This window comes from Ceratotherium simum, chromosome 2, assembly GCF_057802395.1.
Source record: "Ceratotherium simum simum isolate JZ-2026a chromosome 2, ASM5780239v1, whole genome shotgun sequence".
Classification (NCBI taxonomy): Eukaryota; Metazoa; Chordata; class Mammalia; order Perissodactyla; family Rhinocerotidae; genus Ceratotherium; species Ceratotherium simum.
In genome coordinates this window covers 91,996,830-92,017,874 of record NC_141901.1, presented here as the reverse complement: position 1 = coordinate 92,017,874, position 21,045 = coordinate 91,996,830, and the positions used below count along the sequence as shown (strand labels likewise).

General features: G+C 36.8%; 1 protein-coding gene across 3 annotated transcripts in view; it reads left to right on the top strand.

Moving 5' to 3' along the window:
• The first annotated feature begins 7,225 nt into the window (after positions 1-7,225).
• LRRC7 (leucine rich repeat containing 7) overlaps positions 7,226-21,045 on the top strand; it is a 302,077-nt gene continuing 288,257 nt past the window's right edge. For all 3 annotated transcript variants that reach the window (XM_014788265.2, XM_087420219.1, XM_087420224.1), the window contains exon 1: positions 7,226-7,428. In XM_014788265.2, the coding sequence (XP_014643751.1) occupies positions 7,240-7,428 (189 nt within the window). In that variant the 5' untranslated portion in view covers positions 7,226-7,239. The remainder of the gene's footprint in view (positions 7,429-21,045) is intronic.

Here is a 21,045-nt window from a genome sequence, read left to right as displayed (position 1 = left end):
AGACTGTTGACTGCACAGTCTGGTTGTAGAAAAAGAGAAATTCCTTTGAGCTATTCAATTTAGATTAAAAAAAATGATTCAAGAGAGAAGAGACTCCGTGCGGTATTGTGAGAATCCAGAAAAGGATGCTCTTATCCTTGATTTCAAGGAATTTACTGAAAGGGCCTGAGGAGGAAGAGACGAAGACATGTTTTCCTCTTGCCTTTTTAAATCTCTTTGAAAAACTGACAATCTAAGAATTCCTCTTTTGGGTGTTTGCTAAGGATATGTGGTAACAGAGGAAATCAGACTGCTTCTGAGTCGAAGTGCAAACACTGGGTGTGAAGCTGCACACCTCTGTGGAATACTGGGCAGTGGTCATGTTTCAGTAGAAGCAGATATGTGTTTCTGTCTATTTTGTATGTTATGTATATGTGCTTTCTTTTGTTTTGTAATCTAGCCAATTCCCAAAACCCTGTCCATTCTACCTTGCTACATTTCCATACTTTTGACGTTCAAAGAATTCTTTAAAACTGATGACTATGTAAGAGAACAATGTTATTTCTCTCACTGCTACTCCTTTACTCTGTTTTGTGCCTGGAAAGTATTCCATGTGTAAATCCCTGTCAAGGGTGTGCATGTGTGTGTGATAGAACATCTGGTAAATTCATGTCTATGTACATTCTCTTATGCTAATCTATATACATTACTGTTAATGTAATGCAGGGTCTGTTAATGGAAAAAATTAACAGCTGTGGGGTAAGGAGATATGAGATCCAATCTCAGGTCTACTAATTATTCTGTGTGTGACCTTATACATGTCACAGACTCATTAAACCTTAATTAGTTTATTATTAAAATATGGAAAATAGTATATGAATGCCTATTTCTCATGAAACAACAAGGTAATAGATTATAAATTGTTTTGAAATTTTGCAAAGACTGTACAAATAAAAGTCATTGTAATCATCTTTAGCTCTCATATTCATTTCCTAATTCAGTTAATATTTTTAAAGTATCTACCCTGAACGAGATACTAGACAATATACATTGTTGAACAGGCTAAATACGGTCCCTGTCCTCACAGAGGTTTCAATTTAGTAAACAAGATTGATATTGAATAAGTAATTACAATGTGATCAAAGGGAATTGCAGCATATAGTTGGAACATATTCCCAGGAATCATGACCTGCCTTGATGACTAGGGAGAGGGTAAATTCTCTTCTTAATCTAATTTTTTAAGGCAAGGGAAATGTGCCCTAGGCAGAGGCAGCCCTATTTCTGAAGGCCCCAGTATAAGAAAGATCATGTAGTTGTAGGAATGCAAATGAAGCTGCGAATGCAGAGAGCACAGAAAGCAATGAGAAGAGTGATCACTGGCCAGGCTGTGCAGCGGGCTGAGTGTGAGTGTGGAGGGCAAGAGTCAGACGCCGGACCATGACACACTTGGTAGGCCATAGCAAAAATTTTAGATTTTGTCTAGAGGGCAGAGAGGAGTCATAGAAGTATTTGCAGCAAGAAGGTGGCATAATAGTATTTGTGTGTTAGAAAGGTCACTCCAGGTGCACTGTGGAGGGAGAATAATAGAAAGAGTGAGACAGCTACAAATGCAAGAGATAATAGTTTGAACTAGGTTTCTGGGCAGATGAAATGAAGAACAATAGGCTGACTGAGGAAATGTTCAGGCTATTTAGTGGTTAGGACTTGGTGATTATTAGATGTGGGAAGTGAGGGAACTAGAGGAGTCGAGAACAGTGCCCAGGTTTCTCTCTTGAGAAACTAGGTGAATGGTCTCACCTTTCACTGAGACTGAGAACATGAGAGGAGGAGGAGGTTTGGACAGAAGTAATTGCTACCACTTAGTTAATGCTTAAAACTTGAAGATGCGATTCTAAGTGCTTTGTGTGTACTCTGTTATTTTACAGTTGACTAAAGTGATAGAGGTAAAATAATGTGCCAGAGTCACGGAGCAGGAAGTCGGCTCCAGAGTCCAAGCCCCTGACCACGATGATGTGCTCTGTACCTTTCAGGAGAATCACTTCAATTTTGAACATGTTATGTCTGAGATGCCCATAAAACATAAAGTGGAAATGATAAGGGAGATAAATTTGAGTGGAAAATTTTACAGCCATCTACTCATCAAAGTTAAATGAAGTGAGAGTTGGGAAACGTGAATGAGATTGTAAAGGCAGAGAGTGCACACATCTAGGGAAAAAAACCTCTAATATCATAAATCTCAGCATTTGGTAGAGAAGATGGCCCCTTCTCAAAAGATTGAAATGGAGGAACTGAAGTGGAAGGATAAATCTCAGAAGACTGTGATGTCATGGGAGCCGAAGGAAGAGAGTGTTTGCTAATGAAGGATGTAATTCTCTGCCCAATGCTCCTAGTAGGTCAGCTCAGAAGGGATTACAAGTATGAAAGGAATTAAAGGAAAACTTTCCTTTAAACTTGGAGGTTAATCTCCCACCTTCCTTGTTTGTCTATTCTTACAACCAAGATTCCACTAAGCTAAAAGGAATTTTAAAATACATATACTCACAAGGGCAGAGAAAATAGAAGAGGAGATATCAGGAGATAAGAAATTTCAACAAATTTCAAGAAGACAGGGAAAGTTATGGTGTATGTTCATCTACACACAAAGTACATGTTAGCTACATTAGAAAGCACCCACAGAGGGATATGAAAATTGGTTTACTCCACAGACCTCCTTAGAGTCTTGAGGACAACAGCAAGGAACTGAAGAGACTTGGTACCCAGAAGAGGAAAATTGACTGAAATTCTGTATATACAAAAATACATAGCTGTGCCTTAGGCAGAAAACTAGAATATTCTTTGGCTTGCTGCCAGATCATCCTGCAGTGAAACCTTTCATGCATACAAAGCTTCCAATTAGCTTTTTAGAGCTTCTCTTCAATTTTGAAGGACAGCCAGGGATCACCAGATATTTGTGGAAAATCTCCATCATGAAAGATAAAGACTAAAAGGAACAGAAAATAGAACTCAGAAAGAAAACAAGGAGCAGAGGGAAAAAGACAAAAAGTCTATAGTTAATATCTTCTGAGAGAAATGAAAATCATATGACACTCTGAAATACACAGGATGCTGTGAAAAAGGAGCATTCAGGAAGCAACAAATAACTTTTGGACAGTAAAAATATGCCAACAGCTAAAAGATAGTACTGTAAATGGATTGAGAAGATAAAAGTTGAGAAAATCTCCCAGAAAATAGGAAAAAAAAGGCAAAGAGATGGAAATTACAAGAGAAAAGGATAAATCTAGGAGTAAGACCCATATCTAGCTAATAGGGGTTGCAGAAAAAGAGAAAATAAAAACATTGAAGAGGAGGAAATTATCAATTAACTAATAACAGAAATTTTAACAAAATTGAAGAATAGGTTCTTCCAAAGTGAAAGGCCCATCAAGTACTCAGTACAGCGGATAAAAAACACAGCAAAGCACATTGTCATGAAGTTTCAAAAGACTAAAGATAAGATAAAAATTCCACAATGTTCTGGTGGAGGGGAAGGTGAGTGTGAAACAGAATTTTGAATAGTGATGGAACTGGATTTTCTGACAACAATCTTAAAATCTAGAAAATAATAAATTGAAAATGCCTTTAAATTTATGAAGAAAAGTTATTTATGGTTTGGAAATATACATCCAACCAAACTTACAAGCATTTGTGGGTGAAATAAAACCATGTTGACACATGCAGAAGTCTCAAAAAAGTACCTGCCATAGATCCTTTCTCCTCAAGTTACCAGATGTTGTATTCCACCAAACTGAAAGACTAAGTCTAGAAAAAGAAAAGACACAGAATCCAAGAAATAGTAGATATAACAAAAGAAAGAAATGCAAAATTCACAGAATGATAGTGAAGAGAAATTCTAGGATGACAGATATATATCAGGTCTAGAAAAGCAAGTTCTTCAGACAGGAGCAGGAAGATATGGTGATCCTGAAGGATTATTCCAGGGAAAAAAAATAACAGACTACATGTGTTTGACTATACCAAGAGGAGATAGCTAGGAAATTGAATTGAGTGAAAGGTACATAGAAAAAACAAGCAAGGAAAACAAATAAGGCAATTTTTAAGGAAACAAAAAGATGCATAAAAAATAAAATGTGATTGAATTACAGTGGTTTATAGTCAAAATAAAGCAAATACTATCGATTTAAAACAAAATTGTTATATGTATATATATATATATTGGTTGGTTGGAAATATGTGAGAATTTATTAGAAAAAAGGTAAACCACCATATTATATTCTAAAAACCTGTAATTGAAAAATCAAGGAGTAGCACTACAATCAAGTTATCTAGAAATTTAAGGTGGAAAAAAGCTCTAAAAAGTTGAAAGTTATTATGTATAGGGAGCGTAAATCAGGGATGGAAGTAGTTATGAGTGAGATAGTCCATGAATCTGATACCAAAGTCATCAATGGGTGAAGAGCAGTGTTCAAGAGATGGTAAACGAATGCTATGAGGAAGAGGAGAAAGATGTTACTGCCAGGTAATGAGACCATCAAAGGAACAGGGGTTTTACAGGATGAGAGAAGAGTAATAGTTTTTAGAGAACGAGAGGGATAACAATTCTGCTTTCCAACCCTAAAGTGTTTAAGGTGTAAGAAAATCAGCATGCTCCCCTTTTAAAGGCTGTAAGTGAACCAAGTTTCCCTTGAGACTGCAAGGGGGAGGGAGCACTCGGTGAAGAGGACGAGGCTCAGTGAAGTTGTTGATCGTGGTGTAAGGCACAGTCTCAGAGTTCAGAGGGAATAGAGGAGAGAGAAGCTGTGAGAGGGGAAAGCTCAGCACATTGTGGGACGAGAGAAGGGATGGAAAAGACCAGAAGAGCCTATATTTTGGGTCAATGAAAGGATCCTAAATGAATTGAATTCCCAAAGTCATGGTGGACAGTGGGTACTCGGGCCAAATGGTTCAGGTGCAGGCCTGAATATTCTTTTTCCTCTTGGTTCATAATAAAAAATTTGCAGTGGTAGCAACAGATGAGTATCAAGAAAGAGCCACATTGTTCATCACTAAAGGGTGAGTGCAAGGCACTGGGAACAAAAGGCATGAACAATAGATTCCTCACTCATCTGTGGATCAGAGAGGCAGACAGGACATATGCCTTGAGTCAGCTCTATGGCATCACAGCTGGGTGGTCTGTGGGGCTACTGGTGACTCAAATGAAAAACTGGGGAATCTTTTGAGACACGTCTTTCTCCCCCACAGCCTCCCCTTCCTCTTCTCATTTAATCCATCACCAACACGTTGGATTCTGCTTCTTAAATATCTTTCCAATCCTTCACTTCTCTCCATCCTGACTGCTACTATCATGGTCTAAGCCACCATCACTTACCTTTACAACTGCAGTAACTTCAAAAAACATTTACTAGGTGCCTAATATATGTCAGATATTTACTAGATGCGTTTGCTGGCCACCTAATATGTATTATATCTCAGGTAGAGACATGGAAGGCACCAACCTACAATCAGGGATTTCAAGTAAAGTCAAATAAAATAACAGATATGATTATTTTGTGATTCAGGCTCCCAGAAATGTGAAGTGTAGGAGTTCAAGAGAGAGAGAGTAATGCAGAATAAAGGTCATCTTTTTAATGTTTTTAATCAGCCTTGTACAGATCACTGTGTACAAATAACCATCTATAAGTGCTGACTCATGAACCTGTCCCAAAAATATTATTTTATACATTTCAGTAGTTAAAGTAGAAATAAGGATGGCATTGGGCTGAACATCCAACATCTCTTAATCATATCCTACTCTTTTGCCTCCAAATTTGATTTAACCTAAGCATTTTCTAAATTTAAAATTTAAATTAAAAAATTTAAATTTTATATCTAAAATATAGCATTTTAAAAATGCTATGTTATTTTTGTAAACTATCACTACTTTCTGTTTCAGCAATAAATTTATGTTGGTAAGTAAAAATAAATCAACAAATATAATGCAAGTTTCAAATTAATGCTCATTCAATACTACTTCTCTATTGAAGTACTGTACTGTACTGTGTGCTGTAAATTCAAAGATGAGTAAGACAAGATCCTCTCCTCAAAGAACTTGCCTCATACCTGGGGAAATAGTACACATAATTAGGAAGCAATAGGATTAGTGCTCTGGGAACTCAGAGGAAGACGCAACTCATTCCGCCTGGGGAGACATTTGCAAAGACATTTAGTTAGAATGAGAAGTTTTTCAAGGAAATTATCAGTAGCTGATGGTGGTTGAGGAGAGAATCCCAAGCAAATTCATTTACTCATTCATGCATTCATTTGTTCATTCTACATTTGTTACTGAATATCTACGATATATCAAGCACCAAGACAAATGCAAAAATGAACAAAACACAGTTTCTACCCTCAAGAGGCTTACAGTCTAGGAGCAGAATGACATGAAAAACAATAGATTTAATAAAGTGTTGTAGGTGCCATACCAGTCTGTGCACGATTTCGTGGCATTTGGTCAGTTTAACCTGAAGAAAGATGTGTTAGGGATGTCACAGAAATTTCCACCATGATTACACATTGTTTTCTCCCATTAAAATCAAAGGATTCGTAAGGTTAGACACTTATTCTGAAGCAAATAACCAATCCAGCTCTAATCTGTAGCTCTGATAGGATATAAGCTTTAAGAAAATGGGAACTTGGTTCAATTCCTAGTACCTAGATCAGTGCCTGGAACATAGTGGTTATTCAGTAAATATATGTTGACTAATGGAATGAATTTGTGAGTCTAAAAGAGAACATCATAAACCTTAGGAGTGAAACTTGAATATTTTTGCAGAAATGGGAGAAATGTTATTTTCTTCCAACAAATTTTGGAGGTTTCTATTCTGCACTGCAATTTGTGTCAAGTTGAAAAAAACTATTGTAGGTCTATGTTTCAAGTGAGAGTGTAACCATGGTGATAACATTGCACTGAGTCAGGACTGTATTCTGGCCCAGTCCTGCCCTTCTAAAACTATGTGAAGACGGGAAGTCTCTTAACCTCTCTCAATCCCTTTCTTTATTGGTTAAATGGGAATAATACCTATCTCACATACCTTGCAGGGCTGTGTAAGGATTAAATGATGTAATGCATGTGCATGTAGTATATAAGCTTAAAGCATTATATAATTATAAAATATGTACTAAAATTAAATTTCTACACTTTAAATATTACAAGAATGCCTTCCAAAGGCAATTGATTAATAATTTGTGCTTTTTTTCTGTTTTTCTCTAGTGCAGTGCCTGGAGATGACCACCAAACGGAAGATCATCGGCCGTCTGGTGCCATGCCGATGTTTCCGAGGTGAAGAAGAAATCATCTCTGTGTTAGATTACTCCCACTGCAGCCTTCAGCAGGTGCCAAAGGAGGTCTTTAACTTTGAACGGACATTAGAGGAGCTTTATCTAGATGCCAATCAAATTGAGGAGCTACCCAAGGTAATTTTTGACAACCTAAAATATACACTGTAAATGAGTAATTCATAGTTTCCAAAGACTTGGCATAACGATCATGTTAACTATAGCCTTCTATCTGGGTAATTGACAAATCGTTCAAATTGATATAACTTGCCCTAATATTCTCATTAACTTTTAGTACCACTCCATTTGTAACTTCATGTGATATGTTAATAACCAATTGAACTCCATGGAAATCATCATTTTGTGAATTATGCCTTGTTATTTTAATTTAAAATGGCCTCCAAGAAAATACAGATTTGTGGGTTCAGATCAATAACTTAAGTTTAGAAAAGAAAGGAAAAGTATGGTGCTCTCTATTCCAGAACTGAAAATTTGTATGTGTATGTTATGGTGACATTGTTTTAAAACCTTAAATTATATGTTCTAAGAAATACTTTTACACACACACACACACACACACACACACGCAGTTAATACTATTATGGAAAATATGTTATTGTTTCTGGAATTTTGAATCTTTGATTACTACAAACATCACTGAATTTATATATACAAATGATAAATATAGTGTAGCTAAAAATTTTAACTAATATCAAACTGCACACACACACACATTGCCGTTATGATGTTGTGCTATGCAAAGAAAATGTCTCTTGTGACCTTGTTCTCCATTACAGAAAAGATTGTATGATAAGAAATTAGTTGGAATAGGCCAAGGCAACATAGCAGAAAGGTTCAAAATCTAAGCCACTGGATCCTAATGATCACCTAAATAAGTAACTCAGATTAAGAAGTTGGCATGGCATTTACCTGTGAAGGATTTACAGAATGGCTCAAAGGGAAAGAAATATCATGCAATACATTTTCATTAGTTATGCTAAAAAAATGCATGTTTAATATCCAGAAACCAGAAAAAGAATCTTCCGTAATAAAAACTAACTATCAAAATCTGAGTATAATGTTCTGATCAAAACAAATTATGAATAATTGTTTTCATTCAGGATTATAAATTATGGTGTTTATATAACACTTCAGAGATAGGAGCTGTTTAATGTGTACTTTAAATCCACTATGCTTCCTTTTTAGACAATCTAATTGAATAGGGTCATTTTGAATCTTTGTTTAGAAGGGCTGGATCAGGCCTAAAGCAATTTTTGGCCATTTGGATTAGCATCCAGATTGCATATCAAGTAGAGGCTGGACTGAAATGGACTATGTCTCCCACCAGACTATGAACTACTTGAGGGCAGAGAGGGCATCTTATTCATTTTTGCCTCCTTGTACATAAGCACTCATGGTGACTTTCACACAATGGATAATCAATCTATTTGTTGTCGTTCCCACGTGGAACAATACAGAAAACTTCATGTACTACAGGACTTGATTAACAAAACTACATAAAGGTACACAATTCATAAATGTGACATTTAGCTCTAATTTAGAAAAGTAAGCACAAGTATTTTTTTTAGAGCAGGCCACTCTAGGGTTGCCAGATAAAATAAAGGATATCCAGTGAAATTTAAACTAAAAAACAGACAATTTTTTAGTATAATTATGCCTCAAATATTGCATTGCATTTACTTATACTAAAAAATAGTTCGTTATTTATTTGAAATTAAAATTTAAGTGAGCATCCTGTATTTTAATTTGCTAAATCTGGCAACCCTAAGCCAGTCTGGTCATTTAAAATCTTTTTGTAGCTCAATGCAACAGATTCTGTAAGACAAACAGCAAAAACATGGTTAATTAATCAAGCAAGTATGTATTTAATATCTACTACACAGCATTTGAGGCTCTAGGGGGGTTACAAGAGATATAAATCTCAATCTTTGCTCTGAAGAATCTGACAACCTAATTACAGAGAAAACTGAAGCATTAGAAGTGAATGCACAGTAATGTATAATCAGAGCCAGAGAGCCAAATACTGTGGTGGAGCTCGTGTACAGAGAACAGTTCCATTCTTGGAGGGGCCGGGGAAGACTTGGCCAAAAAGCACAGGTGCAAAAATTAAGACATACATGGAGGCGGGAGGAGAGGGACAGCAGAGCTGTGAAGAGTCTGGAGCTGCAGGTACATGTGAGTGAGTGCCCACATATGTGGGATAGCAGGAAGGACCCAGATCACGTCAGGTTTCAAGAGTCACGCCACATTGCTTGACTTGAAGTATTAGGCCGATAATGCCATTGGAGAGTTTTGTGCATCAAGTCAGTCATTAGGAGCATGAGTGGGCTTGAACTAACAATAAATAAAAGTAATACAAGTGAACCAAAGACTTATATACTTCCCCAATGTATTTGAATTAAAGAGAAATTATTATCCTTTATTATTGATATGCTTTATATATGTCAAAGATCTTTCACATAATCTCTCAATGTTTCTTTGAGTCCTCAAATTCAATTGTGTTGCTTCCATAAAATGGCCCTGTAAGTTAGTCTCTTCTAAAGTATCTGATATTGAAATATGATCTAAATTATCTAACATCAAAATATGATCTTAATAGTACATGGATATATTGGTATATTATTAGAAAAATAGGAAATTGAGAAACAAAAAGAATGATGTGTTAGTTAGGGTTCATTATGTGTGTTTCAAGTAATAGAAAACACACTCCAAACTAAAACAAGAAATAGACTTGACTGGCTCACATAAGTAGAAGATCCATCTCAGAACAGGCTCCAGAGTTGGTATGCTTCTATTCACCTTGTGTGGGATCAACTTTATTCTGAGGCTGGCTTCTCTCATGGTGGCAGAATGAGTGGAACAGATCTAGAATTCACTTCCACAGCATCCAAAAAGTGAAATGTCTGGCTTCTGAAAACTCTCTCTTTTGAAAAGGGCAAGAAAATGTTGCCCCCAGAATTCCTTAACTGACTTGTACTTAGGTCTCGTTGGCCTTAACTGTATCACATGTTCATTGCTGACCTAATCCCTTTGCTATGGGATCCACTATGGCAAGAAAAATAGGATCATTTTGATTGGGTTAAACAATGATGGGCCACTTCTGTGGCATTGTGACTGCTGGCAGCCACACAGGGGAAGGGATTGAAGGACTGTTGGGGAGATTCCCACAATGTACACTACAAACCAAATGTTATAAAATTAGCATTTCTTGAGGAAAATTTGCTCTTAATCAAAGACAATGTATAAAATTTTTAAGGACTTGTAGGCGAAGTATTAAGCCCTTTGGGGATTAAGTAACGTATTTTTTGTCTATCTTATTTTATTATTTTCTTTGTATTCCTCTGGCATTGTTACCATTGTGATTTCAGATCTGTTGAGTAATGAGATAGCCATTCGTATTCTTGATATTACATTATGACAAAAACTACCTTTTATAAATGTTTTTATTCTTTTTTTTCTGGTATTTGTACTGAGAATATTCTAGCTGGCCATGACTCCCTACTGTAAGATGTTATACAACAGGTAGAGAACAGAGTCAAGGTTAATGGCATTTAAAAAAGAAATGTCAAGAATGTGTCAGAAAAGATGCAAAAATAGATATGAAAGAACAGGAAGTTTTTTGATTAGGAATAGTTCAATCTGTGTTGCTTAACTTTCTGTAGTAAAAGGTAAAAATACAAAATGACATAGCTTTTACACAGTGATAGAAATGCACACAGCTTATAATTTCATACTGTTCTGCTTGTTATTTAAAATTGGGAATTTAAAATTATACACAGAGTAATAGACTATAAAAGGTATATATTATATACGAAATAGTGTGGGAAGGCAAATGTGAAAAAAAATCAATAAAGAGAAAAGGTACAGAGAAACTTCTTGAAACTGAAGAGAACTTTAAAAAAGAGAATAGAAATAATTTTTTAAAAGCCAATACATGACCAAAATTGAAAGACACAGAGAGTGAATTTGGTAGATGCAGTCAATCTAACCATGTGTAAAAGAACATGAGACTAAATTGGAAACACCATACTTACAGTTTTCTTCATTTAAAAGTTTACAACCTACTCCAGAAATATTTTAGAGATTAAAAACCTGGGCTTTGGATCCAGAGAGACTTGGGATTATATCTATTTGGCAGAGATTTGATGATTATTTGGGCTCTGATTTTGCCTCAACATGACCCAGATCAGTAGATCCCACACTTCTGGATTTCAAAATCCAGCAAAATGTGGGGACTGACATTCTTTTTTTCTTTTTTTTTTTTGCCAAATAAACATTTAAAAAGTCTCATGTAAGACTTTTATTATTTTATTGTACAAAGAATACTTTAATAGTCAAATGGGGAAAACACTCATAAACACAGAATAAATGATATTCTCTCCTAAGAAAAGATAGGCAGTAAACCTATACTCTCTTTTTTTTAAACGGCACATTTATTGAGATAAAGTTCATCTACCATCAAATTCACCCTTACAAAGTATACAATTCAGTGGTTTTATTATATTTACAGAATTGTACAACCATGACCACTGTCTAATTCTAGAAAATTTTAATCACTCCCTAAAAAAACACACTACACCTATTAGCAGTCACTCCACATTCTCTGCTTCCTCTGGCCTCTGGCAACCTCTTTCTCCATCGATTTGCCTATTCCGGGCATTTCATACAAGTGGAAGCATAAAACATAGGGCCTTTTGTAACTGGCTTCTTTCACTGAGCATAATATTTTCAAGGCTCATCCATATGGTAGCATGTATCAGTACTTCATCCCTTATTATTGCCAAATAATATTTCTTTGCATGGATATACCATATACCCTTTTTAAACATAGGATATAACACTTTTGGAAATGCAAACAAATTGCTGTAAAATGTTTTTTTCTATAGCACATGTGTATAATTGTTTTCTCAACAAATCCATCAGTTTGGGGCTTTGTAGTCCATAGTACACATGAAGTTGAGCTCCAGTACCCGACTTCTGGTATTTTGTTTTTAATTAAGCAATTATTGAAATTTCATAAAGGTATACAGAAAAAATGAAAGTAAATTCTTAAGAATATCATATCCAATATAAAATATTGTCAGTAAGCTGAGAGATGCCAGAAGAAATAGCCTCCGTATCTACAGTTTCTTCTCCTGGGAAGAAAACAGACATTGGGAAGCCAGGTGCTAGGCAAGGCTACAGGAAAACAGTGGCATGGTGCTCACTCCTCCATGCTGGCTCTTTGTGCAGGGCTGTGGAGCTGAAACATTGATCATCCAATATGGAGCAGTCGGGAATTTATTCAAGAGGGGCGCTCTGGACTGGTGAAAATTCTGTCATGGCCTGGCTCCAGCCACTGGCCCATGAAATGGCAGAAACCCTCATTGACTCTTCAGAAAATAAATGAGCAGCAAAAATGCACCTGAATCGTGCCAGCAGCCAGCAGATAAAATAGAGTTCCAAGTTAATGACCAGCAAATGGGCTGTGACAACCGTATTGGAGCCGTTTGCACTGAGCCTGTCCCTAAGAGCCAGGCAAGCTCTCTGCTCGGAGATGTGGCCCCTGCTCTTTCCTCTGCCTGCATGGCTCTCCCACAGGGAGAGGCCTGCTACCTCGTTTCCTTCATGTCTCTGCTCACACATCACCTTACCAGAGAAGCTTTATCCCACTACCTTATACAAAATAACAACACCCACCACCTCCGCCACTTATTCCCCCCAACAATATTTTAGGCTTAATTATATCTCTAGAAGATTTCTAGGGCAATTTAGTTGTGTTAACCAGTGTTAAGATACTGCCTAAATACTTTATCATTGCTATAAAACATCAGCATAAATAGCACCCTCTGATAGGGTGTCTATTGTTTTACAAAGAGTAAGACCTTTGACAGTGGCCAGAGGTGAGGAAGGACAGGAAAAGTTGGAACATATCTACATGAGACATAGAAAATAAAACTGTTTCATTTAAGTTTTTTGTGTGTTTTTTTTTAAATTTTTGATGCTGATCCTGGGGGTTGAGGTGAGTGGGATACTTTTGTGGCTCCTCTGTAATCTGCTACCTAATACAGTGCACTCTGCACTTTTTCCTTGCTGTCAATCTCTCAGAGCCTTATCCATATAAATTAGAGCTGGCACATAATATTTTCTCAAATTAACAATTATGTTGAATGTGCTCTCTGACTCTAGAAGTAGCCAAAGGAGGGGTGTCACAGAACATACTTTTATAAGTATGGAGATGGAGGGGAGAATAAGTCCTCTAACATTCCTGTCAAACTTAATGTTTTGTGATTCACTCATTTGAGATTCTTTTTAAATAGATAAAAATGATAATAAAAGGAAGTGTTCTGAAAGTAGTGACTCTAGTTACTGGTTATTATCACAGAAGTTCTACAGTACAATGTAAAGAGTTATGGAGAGAGAGGACCTTGGTTTAACACAAGTTCTGACACTAATTAATCATGTGACTTCAGACATATTATTTAACCCCTTTGAACCTTAGCTTCTTCATCTGTAGTAGATGCTAACAAGTCTGTTCCTCAGCATCTCCTAGGATTGCGATGAGAATCAAAAATACGAAGTATATGAAAGCACTCTGAAAATAGCAAAGTGTTATATAACTCGTGAGTTAAGAGAAATGGTTTATTTTTATGAGAAAGGGCATATGTTTGATAAAGTTTATCTGCTTCCTTACTATAAATTTACAAAAATATAGCACTACAATAACAAAAAGAAATTTAATTGGTAAACAAATGGCTATAGATTTACTATTTAATATGAGTTTACACTTGTGTCAGGTTTTTTGTTGTTGTTGTTGTTGTTGTTTTTTTATTGTAGGCCACAAAAACCAACCGACCATTTTAGGTAAAGATAAACATTTATTATAAATATATCTGGGGTTCATAAAATTAATAGGAGCATGAAGAACTTTATATGGGAAAAGGTTAGGAAACGAGAGCTCTGGGTTGCTGCACAGAATTCACAGCACAGCGATGGTGTGGGCTGCGCGCCGCTTCTCTCGTGAGAGATGCAACCTCCAGACACCCCCATGTAATCCTGATGTTCTTCAGGATTCAAATTCCAGAAGCGTCCTCAAATGATATACAATGAGGGATGCCTGTAAACACAAGGTCACGATGCTACTGGAAAAAGGAGAAAAGGTGCCAGACAAGCGAAAAAAAAAGTGTCCTCCAATAGTCTACATATCATGTCTTCAATTTTATTGATTCTTTTTTTTATTCACTGATATTTGCTACTTAGGGTTTAGAAGCCTGAGGCCATGTTTTTCTTAGACCTTTAAATAAATTTATTTGAAATCAAGGACACTTGCTTATTTTGTGAGAGGTCTAATGAGATCAGAGGAGCCACAAAAAAAATACTTTTGGGTGACAAATTCTGAAATGCTCATTCATAATTGTGATTTTAGTTTATCAAAACCTGAATGATCATTGATTATTTTTTCTTCTTCTCAAAAAGAATCTTTCTTGTGTCACTATAGTTGCTGATTAAATAATTGTCATGATTGAGAAATATGAAAAGCTCTGCTCTAGATTAAACATGGCCTAAATTTGCAAATGTAGAACATAAAAACTGCCACTTGTTTCATAAAGTTGCCTCATTTTTTTAAATTTCACAATAACAGCTTATTCCTGAAGAGTTTGTCTTGCAGGAACAGAATTGTCCGTCACCTTGGCATTTTATGCAAGTAGACACACATGTATCTATGGAGGGCTCTCCTAAGATCCTGGGTTTAAATAATGGTAAAAAAATGACCTTTTTCAACTCTTTCACTCCCTCAAAGATATTCAGGGTGCATTATTTTGTCCTCCAGGGGCAAAGGTATAGAATTATCTAAATGTAATAAAACCATGTCCAGAATAAAACTGTCACATGAGTGATGCATAAATAATGAAAATTTGACTCTGTTTAATCTCTTGCCTGAAGCATCTTTCTCCAAATCTGTTCTTTTATTGCAATTATTTTGGCATACAAATGCATAGTTATTTTTTTCACAAAGTAAATCATGTGGGTGGACTATCTAAGGGCTCAAGGGAAAGAGAGATAAAGGACAAATTTGTAAAAAACATTATCTGTGGCAAATATTAGATAATTTTTTCTTACTCAGATTTCTATTTTTCTTTAAAATGTTGTACTGTTTCAAAAGTTTGTAGTATCAACAACTCTCAATTATGTGTGTCAGTGATAAACTGGGACTTCTGTGATACCCCAGTCATTTTGTGAACTGTTTTATCTTCCAACTGAAGACTTACTCATCCCGTCATTTATTGCTAACCTTTACCCAAATCTGAAATCATTTCAATGAGATTTTTAAAAACGTGTTTGCTTATTTTTACTACCAATTTTTGGGAAATGATATGAAAAAACAAATTTTAGGTAAAACACATCCATTGATTTGTTCATTCATTCAGCAAGCATTTCCTGATTACCAATTATGTGTAGACAACTGTTCTAGAAGCCAGAGATACATTATTGAGCAAGACCAACAAGTCCCTATTCTCACAAAATCTACATTGCTGCAAAAAGAGAATGAGAATAATTTTTAAAAGAAAATGTGAGGTAATGACAAGTGCCACGATGTAAATATAGCAAAGGAATTGCTGGGAGACTACTTCAGATTGAGAGGACAGTAAATGCTTCTCTAAGGAGTGACCTTTTATGTTGAGTTTTGGGTGACTGGGAGGAGTCAACCATGCAGATCGGAGAAAGAGCATTCCGGACAGAGGGAAAACTCTAGGGTAGGAATGAGTGTGGTGCGTTCAAAGAACAGAAAGAAGGCAAGTGCGTAATAAGTGAAGGAGAGAGCGGTATAGGATGCAGTAGGAGAGGTGGGTAGGTAGTGGGGCTGAACCATGAAGTTCAAGTAAGCCAGGGAAGGCCTTAATATTTTATTCTAAGTGAGACGAGGGGCCTCTGAAGGATTCTAAGGAAATAGGTGATAAGAAGTAACCTATATTTTTCAAAATATCACTCTTGCTGCAGTGTGGGAATGCATTGTGACAAGCCAAGAATGGAGGCAAGGAGATTAGAGGCTGCAGTAGTTATTCGGGTGAGAGGTTGGTGGCTTCAACTAGGTTGATAGTAGTGAAGAAAGGAAGCTTTGCAGACTATGCGTTTTAGGTAAAGTTCATAGGATTTGCTAATGGAATGGATTTGGCAGATAGAAGATTAGCACCTGAAAAGAAATTTGGAAAGAATTGCTATTGATAAAGGACGAAAATGAGGAAAAAAAAGAGTTGTGATGGATATAGGAGGAAATCATGTATTGTCATGGAAACTAAGAAAAGAACAGAAGGTGTTTTAAGAAGGGAGAGTGGTAAACTAAGAGATTGACTTCGATGACAGGGCAGGGACCATTGTATTTGCTAGTATGGAAATAATTGGCGACCTCGATAAGAGTGATAGAGTCAACACGCAGTGAAGTGGCTTGAAGAGGCAATGGTGGGTCTACACACCTCTCTTCAGAGATTTTGCTGTGAGGGAAAGCAGAGAAATGAGACAAGCTAGAGAGAAATTTGAGGTCAAGATAAGTTTTTTTTATTTGTTTGTTTTTTATGATCAATGACATTGAAGCACATTTGTATGCTAATGAGAATAAATTAGAAGAAAGGGGGAGAAAGTAAACGGAGGAAATCAATGGGATAATTATAGGAGCAAAGTCCTGAAGGCAGAGGGGCATGGGATTCATAGAATGTGCGAAGGGGTCACCTTTGAGAGGAACAGGCACACTTCAGGCATTTTAATGAGAGAGAAGGAAGAAAATATGGGTACAGATGATGATGGTTAGTAAGACTTGAGGGACATGATGGATATTGAAATTTGGTTCAAATGATAGTGGTCACAATGTGTTAAATAAATTCTGTAATCGGTGAGGTGAAAGGATGGGAAATGGCAATCTTTCAGTGAGAGGGTGGGAGAAAGGCGTGCACTAAGCTTAGCGTTACAGAGGAACATAATTTACAAAAGGAATTGAGGGCCTTAAATGTACAAATTAGCTCTATTTTGTAAAGTTTCCTCTTGAAGTGATGGGTCATTAAGAAACAGATGCCAGAGACAAGTTCTTCTAAAGCCATATTAGTTTGCATATGCCTGACCAATGTTAGCAGTAGAAACTGAAAAGAAGACAGGTGAAAGAGCTAAGAGGAGAAGGCAGGAAATGCAACAAATGTTTATTGAGCACCTACTGTGTGCGGGACACTTCATACACAGTAGCTCCTTTGTCTTCGGAATAACCCTGACAAGTAGGTTTTGTGATCCTCATTTTAAATGTAAGGACACTGAAGCACAGTAAAGTTAAAGAATTTACCAAAGGTTATACAACTAGAAAATGGCACAATTAGAATACGAGTTTAGGCCTATTTTACTCCCAATCCCATGTTCTTTTCACTTTACTAATCTGAGGGAAGATATTCTACAATTTAACATTTCTCTAGACTTGGGGGTGAACAAGAAAGAGGAATCAAGGATGATAAGATTTTCGTCCTAGAGAACTGGGAAAATGATATTATTAAAAAGATATATGGGAAGGGCCTAGTGTGTAGGAAAACATGACAAATTCTGTTTTAGATGCAAAATATGAGATATCTGCCAAGCATCCTCATAAAGACACCAAAAGATAGTGAGATATCTGAAATAGCCTCATCACATCAGCACTGGTCATACGAGTCTATCTTTCACCCAGAGATCAAAAACAAGCTCATGTTTTGTTTGGCCTGCCCATTTTTTAAAAATGAGTCAGTAGCCAACTTATAAAATATCATATTTTACAAGAAAGTCCAGATACCTGGCCTGTCTTAAAAAAAGAGAGAACTGAGTATCATGGGGCTCATTAGATGGCTCAGATCTAGTTTGCCACAGATCCCATCTGGGCTGTCCTCCAACTTTGAATATACCTGTTTAGCTCCTGTAGGAAACTGAATTTACAACCTAATATGAATATTCTAAATTTTTCATGAAAAAATAATTGAGTGTCCACTATATGCCAGATACTTTGCTGGTCACTGAGAAAATAGTGATTGAACAGACTTATATACTCTTTAGCAGGGAAGACAGACATTAAGTAATGGCATCAAGTAAGTTGTCTATTGTGATGGATAGGGAACCACTGGGTGTTTGGAAACATTCAATGGAGCATCCTTTCTGAGGAATGTCGTTGCAACTAAGACTTAAGGATGAGTAAGAGTTCACTAGAAGGGAGTGAGTAGAGAAAGTGCAAATGAGGCATATTTCAGACACTGAAAGATGTATTGCTGAAATAACGCAAGAGTGACGATGGGAGCAGTGAGGCTGGAGGAGGTATAAAGGCCTTCCGTGCTGAGATAGGAAGTTTGAATCTTATCTGGAATATATGGAAATTCACTTAAGGGTTTGTCTGGGTAGCAGCAAGATCAGATATGTGTTTTAGGAAGATAGTTTTAGCTGCACTAAGAATAGACATAAAAGGGTAAACCCAGAGGCAAGGAGACCAGTTAGGCAAAGCTTGTAGAAATCGGTGAGAGGTGGTGATGGCCTGGCCCAGGGTAGTGACCCTGAGGATGGAACAAAGGACACAGATTGGAGAGGCTTTTTGAAGGCAAAATTTGCTGGATTTGGTCATCTGTTTGATATCTTGATTTCAGAGGAGGGAGCCAAATGAGTCACAGGTGACTCCCAGGTTTCTACTAGAGGATGTGGGAGTAAAGACAGGAAGGTGGGAATCCAGGAGTAGTTTGGGGGAGTGGCAGATGAATGTCTACGGAAGGCATGTGTGCATCACAGTGAGAGCAATCTGCCCAGATTGGAGCTGACTCCACGCACAGGAGTGAGTTCCTCCAGAATAAAATGTGGACCCAGCAATTTATCTGATGGCTTTAGCATCTAGAAATGTAACTGTTGGGCATTTGACAAAGCTGGTTGAGCATTTGAAAATATTTAGGATAAATGCATAGAAAACCAAGCAAATAAAAACTGAAGCAACTTCAGAAAAAAAAACTTTCTGTGAGTAAAAACACAGTGTGCAAATAAACATTATTAATATCAGCATTAACTACTGATTTGGCAAAAAAGTTGGATGTAAGTACATCGGGAAGAAGAGGAAAAAGAAAGAGAGCGGTTGTGGTGGTGAGAAGTGGTGTGAATTTTCAGCTGCCATAATAGGAACTAAATAGGTAATATCTACAACTGATAACACAAGTATAAATGCATGTGTATTCTCTAGAAATGTAGAAGAAAATACAAGAAATAATAGCTTAAAAAGTTGAAAGCAACTACCTCTAGAAAAGGAATTGTGGGATGCTAAGGAGAGGACAAAGAACTGATATAATGCTTCTATAACAATAAAAAATGAGGCTGGCCTGGTGGCACAGCAGTTAAGTGCACACGCTCCGCTTCGTCGGCCTGGGGTTCACAGGTTCGGATCCCAAGCGCACACCAAAGCACCGCTTGTCAAGCCATGCTGCGGTGGCCAGCCATATAAAGTAGAGGAAGATGGGCACCAATGTTAACCCGGTGCCAATCTTCCTCAGCAGAAAGAGGAGGATTGGCAACTGATGTTAGCTCAGGGCTAATCTTCCTCACACACACAAAAAAATAAAAATAAAAAATAAATAAAAATTAATTTAAAAAAATAGAAAGAGGGAGAATTGAGCTGGAAAAGAAAAGTACCAGAGGTGAGGCTTTTGGTAGACCTGACCAAATCTGACCTTATTATGGTACTTCCTTTTGAAAATGATCAATAAGACACAATAATAAATGTCCAATGCTCAAGTAAATTATAAAATATCGTTTGAACAAATTAAAGGACATAAAAAGTAAAAATGTAAGTTGATTAAGATGGGTCAATATCTGCTATCTATTCTTTTCACTAGTTCTTATATTGGTTATTAACTGATTATTATGTTTAAATGTTATTCGTTTCCTGACTCAGTCCTTGGTATGTGAAGTGATTCTAAATTAGAGAGGGCATTCTACTAATGCAGCACTTTGGACTTGCTTCTAGAAGGACATCATCCTCCGGGGAATTAACGGAGGGTTATTTCTCAAGAGTATAATTCTGTAGAGAAATTATACTCTAATTTCTCTAGGAATTTAAAGGACAGATGCATAGAAAACTAAGGAAATAAAAAATGAAGCAACGTCAGGAAAAAAACACGTTTTTTTTGTACTCTGGAGAAGTAATCCTCCATCAATTCCCTAAAGGCTGAGTTCATTCTAGAAGTGAGTCCAAATTGCTGCAATTGTGGAATGCTCTCTCTGATTTAGACCCTCTTCGAGATCCGATTCTTCATCAGGGACTCCTAGGGAGTCAGGCCATTCCCACCTTGTTGTAGGAACATGGGATTACTTCAGTGTGATTGTGAGGCTGACCTTCCAGAGAACTGGCCTATAGTCATATGTACAAATCACCACGTGAACATCTGCTTCCAAAAATTAGCACAGATACATGAGGCCATGAGTTAGGATCTACCATAGCGTACATGTGGTACATTTTTATGGGATGACAATTAATTAAAAGATTTCTGAGAGAGAAATGTGAATATGTTATGGAATCAAATGCAAAATTCATCTGCACTGCAAAGATAACCAATCACATTCGCTGTATTCTGTTGTTAGAGGTACTGTGGTAGAAGTTTGAGAGACCCTCCACTAGACTTCAGAGATAAAGAAAAGTCCCTCAGGTGCTGAGAAATGATGGGAAAGAAGAGAAGCAAAAGATACGAATAATGTAAGCTCACGCTTATTGCCTGCTAACCAGCATTT